Raw genomic sequence first — 10,868 nt, 5'->3', positions numbered from 1 at the left:
AGCTAGACATAAAAAGATATACAAATAAATATATGGGCATACACATGTATGAAAGAAAGATAAAGGGAAGAATATGGATAGATATGAAATATAATTTAAATTTCTACTGAAGCCGGAGAAAGAAAGAATGAAATTTCAGGTATTGTACAGTAGGCTATAATCTTTCTTTTATTTTCTTCTGTCAGTTGGTGATTCTCCTTTTATTTATTTAATGTTAAAATATGTATTTATACTATTTATGTATTGTATTTATTATAATTATATGTATGTGCTCAATATCTTTAGAAAAAAAAAGAAAGAAAAAAAAAGGCCTGCAGTTCACCTGTTTCCCCCAAACACCTGCCCTAACCTTACAGAATAATGATGTACAGTTTCAAATTAGAATAAGAAAGATTTAATTTATTTACCTCACTGAGAAAAAGAAACATTTTTAAACATATTTAAACATTCCGTTCCATTATCATGCGGTTTCATGGCCTTGGGAGGACTTTTATTTTGCCTATTATTTCCACACAAGTAACACCCGGATATAAATTAAATCATAAATTAAAAGTGTCGCATGAGGGTGGAGTTATATTTCGACTCGGAGGCCTACAGACACTCAGTCATGGCTGGAAAAAGAGCTCTAGTGATTCTGGCGAAGGGTGCGGAGGAGATGGAGACTGTTATACCTGTGGATGTCATGCGCAGAGCGGGGGTTTGTACAACACCACTGAAACATATTACATTGTTGCGTTCAACTCTAAGGTTTCGCGCCAATGCAATGCCAGTACATGCTTGTATTTACCTAAATGTGTGGGGTGCATACCCAGGTGAAAAAGACGTACAATTAAGTGTATTAAAAATGTACTTAAATATGTTTTTAGTACAATACAAATATAATGTAATTCATTTTTAATACACTTAATTGTACGTCTTTTTCACCTGGGTATGCATGCTCTTGATTTCTGTAATTGGCTTTATAAGTTGAAAGCAACGATACATTTCTATTGGATTTATTGTCGCATATGTATATTCTTCATGTTGAACGGTACTGTAGAAGGTCACATTACTGGCAGACCGTGAGCTAGTGTGTCAAATGCCAAAGTTTGCTGCTCTGCTGTAGAGACTAGAGAGTCAACTGGACTCTGACTTTAAATGACCAGCTAAGATTTTATGGGTAAATTAAGTAAAGTAAACGAGTAGTTGACAATGACTCTTAAAATAGTGATGCAGACATTTTCCTGCAAAACTGCTTTAAAACTATTGAAAAAAAATCGAATTGTTATACATTGTGTTATAAACTCCTTAAATGAGAGATGTATAACATTTGAAATACATGGAATATTTGTACTTTAAAAATGCATTTGTCACAGTGCTGGACTGTGAAACACACACACACACACACACACACACACACACACACACACACCAGATAAAAATGATGAAAAAAGATAGATGTGTTAATACGCTATCAATTTTTACCTAAACTCTTGGATGTTGAAAAAGTACTACTACCCAAAGACACAAACACTTTGAGGAGCCTAAATTAACAGAATTAAAATGATACAAATGTGCATCTCCTATTAGTTAAATAGAATTTATAATATAAAATAAAAAAATCATGTCCTGAAATATAGACTTACCATTATTAGATGTAACTTTTGTGATCCAGTATCTGCTCTTACTTTAAATGATTTTGACAACTAATCAGGTAATCATAAAAAATTTTACTATTTCATAACTGCTTGCATAATGTTGTTGATGTGCAGTCATGTTTTGCTAAAACGCTTTCATTAGCCCAAGATTGAGTAATTTAAAAATTCTTTATAGTATTTAAAAAAACTCTGTTTCAAAAGTATAGCCACAAGACATAAACAATATGCATGATTATAGTGTGATAAAATCACTTCTTAAAATTTTTTGTGTAAAGTTATAGCCAATTTTACAATTGTTGCCATGACGATGATGTGAGCAAACCCTAATATTAATGTAAAAATGACAATATAAACAATTTAACAGCTCAAATAATAGTTTAACAGAATAAGTAATAGAAGTGCTTCAAATATCTGTTTAAACCCTCCAAATATTTGCCACATTCACTTCCACTTTTTATTAATTTTTTTTTAAGAAAAGGAGGAACGAGTCGAATGACCTTTTGTGGTAATCAGTATTATGCCACAAATGCTGTCGATTGAGCTTAACTTGCACCTGGAATATTCCTTTAAGGCAAACTGCTATTTCTTTTTTTTTTTTTCTTTTTAAATATTGTTTTTCAACATTAGGAAACATTTTTCTTTGTCATTTCTCCTCTCTCATAGATAGCTGTAACTGTGGCGGGTCTGGCGGGTAAAGAGCCAGTGCAGTGCAGCCGCGATGTCATGATCTGCCCAGATGCAAGCCTAGAGGATGCCCGCAAACAGGTTTGGGTTTAACTGTTCAGACTCATTTAGACTACAGACTTCAGGTGTTTTAGACTTCTTTTGAATTAGGTGCCCAAACTGCAGAAACTGACTTCTAAATATCTAGTTCGTACAGGGACCCATTTGTGCCACTCAATAATCATTTGAGAATTAAACAAATACATTAAAATATAAATAAATGAAGCAATCAATTATGAAATGTGAACGCATTGAAAAATAGGTAATCAACAATTTCATAATTGAAAGTTATAGAAAATACTAATAAAAAGTAATAAAAACATGGGTAAATAAATTATTTGAAAATACAATATTCAAATGAATAATGATGTAGAAATGATACAATAATAACAATGTAATAGTTACCCTTTACCCATGGAAAAGAATAATAGAGCAATAGACAAAGAAAAATGCCAATAATCAATCAATTCATAATTACATATTTAAAATTCTACTGAAATGAACATCAGTTTGAATTTGAATGTGAGTGTATTGAAGTTCATTGACGATGCATTGAGATGGAGTAATGCCTCCATCTTCTGGCCAAGTAATGACATGCCAACGAAACACTGGTGTAGACCTGTGTTTCCCAACCTTTTTTCTGCCACGGCACACTTTTTACAATTAAACAAATCCCATGGCACACCTCTATCCCACATTAGCATCATTGATAGTTTTTAAGAACTTTCAGGTTTTCTGTCCATTTTAGTTGCGTGTTTACACATATAGTTGGAATTTCGGCTATGCAAATGCAAGTCACATAGGTACAGTGTATAATGAGATTACAGGTAGCAAGAGTGCTAATTGAGTAAAGAATAAAACAACAAATTTGCATCTTTTCTTATTTTTAGATTTGTTTTTGCAAATTAATTCTTGCAATGCCACAGCAAAGAATTTATTTATCTATTTATTTACATGGCTCCAGACTAACATTTAAGAGAGGCAGCACCATGTTAAATTCTACAAATGGTCGCACCAGCACTTGTAAAAAAAGTTTATTTTTTATCAGGATCTTGATGGTGATCCAAGCCTTTTTCTACAATCAGAGAGCATTAGAAAATATTTTACACAGAAGGAAAGTTCTATTGTATCCATAGTTTTAACGGTGGCATTTGCAATAAGATCATAGTCACCAAAATTAAAAGCAAAACCATGATTAGCAGTAACCATTAAACAAATTATGGCATTTTTCATAAGAAAAATACATCCTGAAATTAAATTGTATTCTCTCACTATTATATTGATATAAGTTCGTGAGATATATATTTTAATATGTGTGGATTGAAACCTCACCATTTCTGTCTTTTCATTGTGCAGATTTCTCCTTTAATCCTTTTCAGTGCTGTTTAGAAAGTTTGGGCCGTTTAGTACAATTTTAAACTGGTTTAATCATCGGCACATTATGTGCTTTCATAGAGGTTTTAAACAAATAATCAATGCTGAATTCATGACCCAGCAGCCCACGCTTCTCGCAGCTCTGTTTAAGATGATCTGCGCGGCATAGCGCTCGAGACCGGTCCATGTGTAAATGTACTTCTCTGCACTGATCTGTCCATTGAGCAGTGCTGACTGATCCTGGTAAAGCGGTTTCCTTTCACTTTTGGAACATTTGCCATTTGATAATTCGCCGTTTGAAATAAAAAAAAAATTACCGAACACAATCAGAGAGTCGGCCAACTTTGTAGTCTCACCAATGCGTCCTCTTGCAATGTTTAACGCACTGTTAGTCAAAATGTTTGAAAAAGTAGTTTCAGTCCTGAGGTCTGATTTATTTTGTGGAATCTGATCATTTTCTATGGCACACCTGACGATACACTAGTTTTGTGGCACAGTGGTTGGGAAACACTGGTGTAGACCTTGCTGATCTACAATTCATTCTAAAATCAATATTTTATGTTTGAAAACAACCTCATATAAACTAGACTTTCATTTAAGCTAGACTTTCTAAAATTATTTCCGGTAAACAAAACCGACAGTAGAAAAATAATGTTGCATATTCCCGTCAGCTATTATAAAGATCTTTCATTGCCAAATAAAATGAAAACTTCCATCGTTTACCTGCTTAAAGGGGTAGTTCACCCAAAAATAAAAATGCTCTCATTTACTCACCCTCATGCCATCCCAGATGTGTAAGACTTTCTTTATTATTCTGTAAAGCAAATATTAAAATTTCTAGAAGAATATCTCAGCTCTGTAGGTCCATACAATGCAAGTGAATGGTGACCAGAATTTTGAAGCTCCAAAAAGCCCATAAATGCAATAAATAAGTAATCCAAACAACTCCAGTGGTTAAATACATATATTCAGAAGCAATCTAATCAGTTTTGGGTGAAAACAGACCAAATTGTAATTTTTTTTTTTTTTTCATTATATAACCCTCTGCTGACATGTTGGAGAAAGAATTGACATTGGCTTGTACATTTTTGTTTTTAATCACCAGAATTTTTTAACAAATAAGAGTTATGCAAAAAATAAAATAATAAGCAAACTGAGAAAGGGGCATCTTCACAAGCATCTTTTAACGTCAATCACTCTTCCTAGTGCCATCGAGTGTTCTGCGCATGTGTCAAGTACTAGGAAGTGTAAATAAGCTTGGAATAATCATCTTGCCTAGACACCGCAATGGCAAGATACACCGTGAAAAATGAGGTATATTGGTATATTCTCACTCAAAATCTTTCATTGACTTTTGTTCTACCTTTATGTTCTTTTTGGAGCTTCAAAGTTTTGGTGACCATTCACATGCATTGTGTGGACCTTCATAGCTGAAATATTCTTCTAGAAATCTTTGTTTGTGTTCTGCTGAAGATAGAAAGTCTGGGATGGGATGAGTGTGAGTAAATGATGTGATAATTGTCATTTTTGGGTGAACCATCCCTTTAATATTATGTATTTGCCTGCTTATGTAAATGTAATGCTCTTATGTCATTTATTCAACAGGGTCCATATGATGTTGTACTTCTACCTGGAGGTTTGCTTGGAGCTCAGAACCTTTCAGAGGTTCAAATGTTTTAATAATGTATATTTTGCTGTTGAATGTTGCACATAAAATAAATTTCACACCATATTCCTGTTACTTAACATTAGGATGTGTCCTTCAGAAATAAAATGGGCAACATCTTTGAGTCATTTCATGAAGTTAGAAATCTAGATGCATAATGACATACAAACATTGCATAAATGTAAAAGGTGTTGTGCCAGTGATTTCAGCAATGCATATTGCTTATGTATGTGTTGTAGTCTCCTGCTGTGAAAGAGGTGTTGCAGGACCAGGAGGGCAGGAAGGGTCTGATCGCTGCAATCTGTGCTGGTAATCTTCATATTTTGTTCTCTGTGCACACATTAACCTTACCCTGGATAACTGCTTAATTTCTGCTCCATTTTGCAAAATGTCAAGATGAGAAGTGTCACATTACCTTTTTCCTCCAATTTGAATTTCACAGATGGCCTTTTTTTATTGTAGGACATTTTCCCCTATATTAACACCATGGTTCATTTGTGGTACAAGTGTGGTTTTTCAAAATATGCCCTTACTTTCCCATTAAAATTATCCATGGTTTAACTTTAATAAAGCTGCAGTAACCTTCTAACCATTTTTGTGGTGTACCACAAATTAACCATGGTGTTACTTTAGTAAAACAAAGGTTGTTTATGATTTTTAATACAATAGTTTTGGTTTTCCGGTATTATTACTATGGTTTTACCACTAATTTCATGGTTAAATTTGGTGTAGTAAAACCATGGTGAATATTTTGGTTTCTATGGTTTAATGTCAAATACCATACTTCAACTAGGGTTACAGTAGTAAAACCATAACTCATTTTCATAAAGGATGGATAAAGGTATTGTGAGGGAACCCAACATAATTGCGAGGGAACACAAAACTATTTCAGATAATACATTCATTTAGAAGCGTATTGTACACAGGTATGTGTGCTCTCAGCTTTGCTGTTCAAGGGCTTGTGAAGGACACTGTGAATGAGGACAGTGAGCCCATGTGGCCGTAGAGAGCAGAGGAGAGTGGAAGACGTCCCAGAAAAATGACAGATGTACCCTTAGGAATTTATAATGAACAGGAAATGGCTTTTTTTTTTTTTTTTACTGCCGTGGAAAACCTTTTAAAACATTGAATCTATAGCTATTATTTAAGGTCGGAAACTTACTCTACGCAAGTATGTGAATGCAGATGCTTTGAGATACACAAGCTCGACACTGTGTCAGACAACACTTCATAACACAACCCAAGTATGCGCTGCATTCTCAACGTTGCCACAAGCAGCACTATAGCGAACATTGTGTTAACTGTCTGCTTCTACTTTGAGTTTTCTCTTTCAAGGTAACTACTGCAAGAATATTGTTGTTCAAGTAAGGTAAAGTGCTATAATATATTTACAGCAACTTAACTGAATTAAGAAATGTTTTATAATTATTCTAATAATCGTTAGATTAGTCTATTATCAAATAAATCATAATTTTTAGCCTTACTTGTAATAGAGCAGACCAATTGCATAGATTTAATGATGCTTTTAGAAAGTTTTACAGATTTGAAATGTAATTATGACAAAATCTTCATTTGGGTGAACTATCCTTTTAAGGACATTACAAGTATGTATTGACTTTAAAATGTGTATGCATTAATATAGCTGGATCAAAGATTAAACATTTAGATTTCCATTGTAATGATGTCAGCATAGTATTGTAGCAATCAACGAGTAGTCATAGACTTTACATGCACCGAAAGCTCTGATGCCCTTAAGACCATGATTGGGATATAAAGATTCCTTATTCCTGTCCATTGCTCATCTCCTTTGTGAGGGACTCGGTGTCTCACAAGCAACAGCTGTAACATTAGAAGCAAGGGTTCGCTCTGTCAGCAAACGTCCTGTCAGGGAAAGTGAAATCACTAGACTGCACTGGGTGCCTGCCAAAGTGCACAATCAATAGTTAAGAGCTCTCTTTTCATTAATGTTCAGATGAGCTCCATTCACGGTCAATCAGAATGCAGCATACTTTAGTATTTTTAGACCACTACTCTTTTGCATTTGTATAGTGCATTTCACACATAGTTTCAAAGACGCTTTACAGAAAATCCTGCATTAACAGAAAATGAAAGTCTTTGAGTCATCATTGTGTAGTTTGATTAAATACGATTATGAAGTGTGTATAAAAATAAGTAATTAAACAATAATTGTATTTAGAAATACAGTGAGCAAGCTGAAGGAGACTGTGGCAAGGAACACAAACCTTGGGAGAAACCATGCTCACTCTGGGGGCCCAGTTCCCCTCTGGCTAACCAGCATGAATATAATGCCAATATTACTAATTTATTTGCAGTGCAATTTATGGTTTAAATTATTAAATTAAGTTTGTAAGAACAGTAAGATTAATGACTAATGTCTTTTGAAGTCCATCCTGTATTAACTGCAGAAGTTCACATAGATGCAATTGTCCTTTTGTTAGTTGGTGGATGAAGTCTTTTGTTGGCAATTTATTGATAGTCTATGTATTCCATTTTATGAGTGTAGTCCATCATTAGACCAAGGCTATGCAGGCTGAGATCAGTGTGGTGCATCGCAGTTCAACCGGCAGGTCATTTCGGTGAGGTCTATCCTAAGTCCAAGGTTCAGAAAATGGTATATGAAGTATCCAATGTCTTCTGGTTGGAGTTGGCATCAGTTCATCCTCTGAGGTTCATCGTAATAGACTGAAGTGATGTCTAGCTGGCACCGGCTGCATTTTGCTGTGGAGTCCGTTACCAAGCAAGAATGGAGCTGGATCCGTCCGGTTCTGGTGACCTCGGGATAGCAGTCCCTAGGTTGAGACATGGAAACAAGTTTGCAGTGTTATTGATCATTATAAATGTTTCAGGTTCCAGCAGACCTAACTAATGCAGCCTAATTGTGTGGTGAAGGATAAGGATGTCTGTGTCCTGAACAGGAAAATGATCTACCTCCTTTTTGTTGATTTTGAAATTCTAGGAACTATTAACAGGCCAGAGTTTTGCGAGCATAATGAATGTGAATATAGCGTGGTAGAATGTCACTTTAAGTACTGCGGAACTAGACCATTCAAAGATTTGTATGTAGTTAACAGAATTTTAAAATTAATGTGAAATGTAATTGGTAGCCAATGTAACAATGCTAAAATGGGGCTAATGTGATCATATTTCTTGGTTCTAGTCAGCACTCTGGCAGCTGCATTTTAAACCAATTTATTTATTGAACTTGCTGGAGATCCTCCCAGTAATGCATTACAATAATCTAGTCTTGAGGTCATGAAAGCATGAATTAGTTTTTTTTTGGCATCAGCAATAGAGCATGTGTCGTAACTTGACAATATTACTGAGGTGGAAGAATGAAAATTTGATTTTCAAATGACATATTGGTATCAAATATAACACCTAAGTTCTTCGCTGTTGAAGACAATGTAACAGTACATCCACTGATAGTCTTTCTTTTGTGATTTCCACATAAATGTAACTCATCATGGAGGGGTCAAAAATGCACTGCTTGACTTTAGTAAGAGCTTATAATGAAGAACTAGACATTTAACTTTTTCTGGAAAAAAGATCTTTACCTTGCACAAGTAACATTTTAAGCCACAGTGTTAGGGTGCTTTGGGTGGTTGCTAGGAGTGTAACAATCCATCAATCTGGATCAATGCGTCAACCAAATAACCAGCGATGCAATGCCATCAATACACAACGTAAAGTCTTTTGTATATTTTTTTTTAAGACAAGCATTTATTCTAATGCCAGCCACGTCCATATACATCTCTGTCATGTGGTGCATTAACCTTATGATATTCATTCAACTGTGTAAAAAAAACAACAACAAAAAACACTGCTAGCACACACTCTCCTGTCATAGGTAAGCATGTATTTCGGATTGAAAACATGTTGTATAGTAGAAATTACAAATTGTTAATGTAGTGTTTACATCATTCTACAAGGCAATGAGATGTCATCAAATTATTCATGATTACTTGTATGTGATTGTATCCACCCTTTAGAAGGCCTAAGATTATCTAGACTCTAGATATTACTTCGCTTCCTTCAAATGTAAATGTTTTTCACCAGATAAATCGTCCACTGGGCATAAATCATAAGTCCCTAAGGAAAGTAAATACAGGTACATTTTAAATGTGTGTATCTGCTAAAAGTTAATTTTATTAATGTATAGAAGTACACTAGCTACATAGATCGTCTCAAAGGATGAAAAGTCACACAACTCTCATTTTTGATTTCATGAGATCTTTAAGAGAAAATAGAAGGGAGTATATAAATAAGTTATTTTCTCATCTGTTTCAGGCCCAACAGCACTCTTGGCTCATGGCATTGCATACGGCAGCACAGTTACCACCCATCCAGGTGCCAAGGACAAGATGATGGCTGGTGGTAATTTCTCTATTTCCATTATTAGTTGCACACAAGTCCTTATTATCAATGCTGCAGTCCTGTATGCAGTACAACATCAATGCATGCTGTTGTCAAGGGTGCATAATCAAGCATCCAACAGAGGGTGCTATAGATTACAGCACTATGGTAACCATTGGACAAAATTTCACAAGTTACTGTAAATCGAATATGTTTGGAATGGAAAACTAGCAATCTAGTATAAAAGTTAAATGTATTATTTATAATCTTCACATTTAAGAACAACTTTTTAAGAGTGCTTCTCAAACTTGGATACTTTGTTTACTTTTTTTGTTCCATTTTACAAAAGCTTGTGCTTGTAGACTTGTCATTGCAATATCAATCATTTTGACATTGCATTCTTCTTTCAGATCACTATAAATATTCAGAGGCACGAGTTCAAAAGGATGGAAATGTGATCACCAGCAGAGGTCCGGGAACCAGCTTTGAGTTTGCCTTGACAATAGTTGAAGAACTCATGGGTGCTGACGTTGCTGCTCAAGTCAAAGCTCCACTGATCCTAAAAGACTAATCAAACTATGAATATTTGCACTGTTTAACGTTGCACTTAAAATTGTATTGCTATTACAAAGGAAGTTGAACTTGATTCATTTGGTTTAGAATGTTCCTAGCCTGTGGTTTTGGTAATGGGAGGCAATATGGACATTTAATAGGAGACTGATTCAAATTCAGAGTATGAATACTGCATTTAGTTTGCATTTGACATTCTGTGATGTGCAATTCCTAGTTCTGTAGCTTTGCACTTACAAACTGTACCAGATTAAAACTTGAGTACACTAAACTTGTGGTCTCCTAACTCAAATGTATTACAAACAAATACATTTGCATTGCTTATTAAATCTAAAGCACATTAAAACCTAAAATTGTAATTAATTTCAGTCATTTTTATATTAAAATCAATGTCAATGCACTGCATAGCTGTACCCGTTGCCCTGATGACCAAGCGGTTGAAAGCCTATTGGCCACCTGAACCATATTTCCATTGACGTATTAAGATGGCAACCAATCAAACGCGGCTGTCCTGTCGCGGTGAT

General features: G+C 34.8%; 1 protein-coding gene across 1 annotated transcript; it reads left to right on the top strand.

The window, feature by feature from the left end:
* Nucleotides 1–540: 540 nt before the first annotated feature.
* LOC127632737 (Parkinson disease protein 7 homolog) lies at nt 541–10,615 on the top strand. Its single transcript, XM_052111483.1, has 6 exons — nt 541–697; nt 2,301–2,402; nt 5,340–5,399; nt 5,640–5,709; nt 9,709–9,795; nt 10,185–10,615. The coding sequence occupies exons 1-6, from the start codon at nt 560–562 to the stop codon at nt 10,343–10,345; spliced, it is 618 nt and encodes a 205-aa protein (XP_051967443.1). The 5' UTR covers nt 541–559; the 3' UTR covers nt 10,346–10,615.
* The last annotated feature ends 253 nt before the right edge of the window (nt 10,616–10,868 follow it).

This window comes from Xyrauchen texanus, chromosome 39, assembly GCF_025860055.1.
Source record: "Xyrauchen texanus isolate HMW12.3.18 chromosome 39, RBS_HiC_50CHRs, whole genome shotgun sequence".
Classification (NCBI taxonomy): domain Eukaryota; kingdom Metazoa; phylum Chordata; class Actinopteri; order Cypriniformes; family Catostomidae; genus Xyrauchen; species Xyrauchen texanus.
Note: the sequence above shows the minus strand (reverse complement) of the source record. Positions and strands in the feature narration are given on the sequence as shown.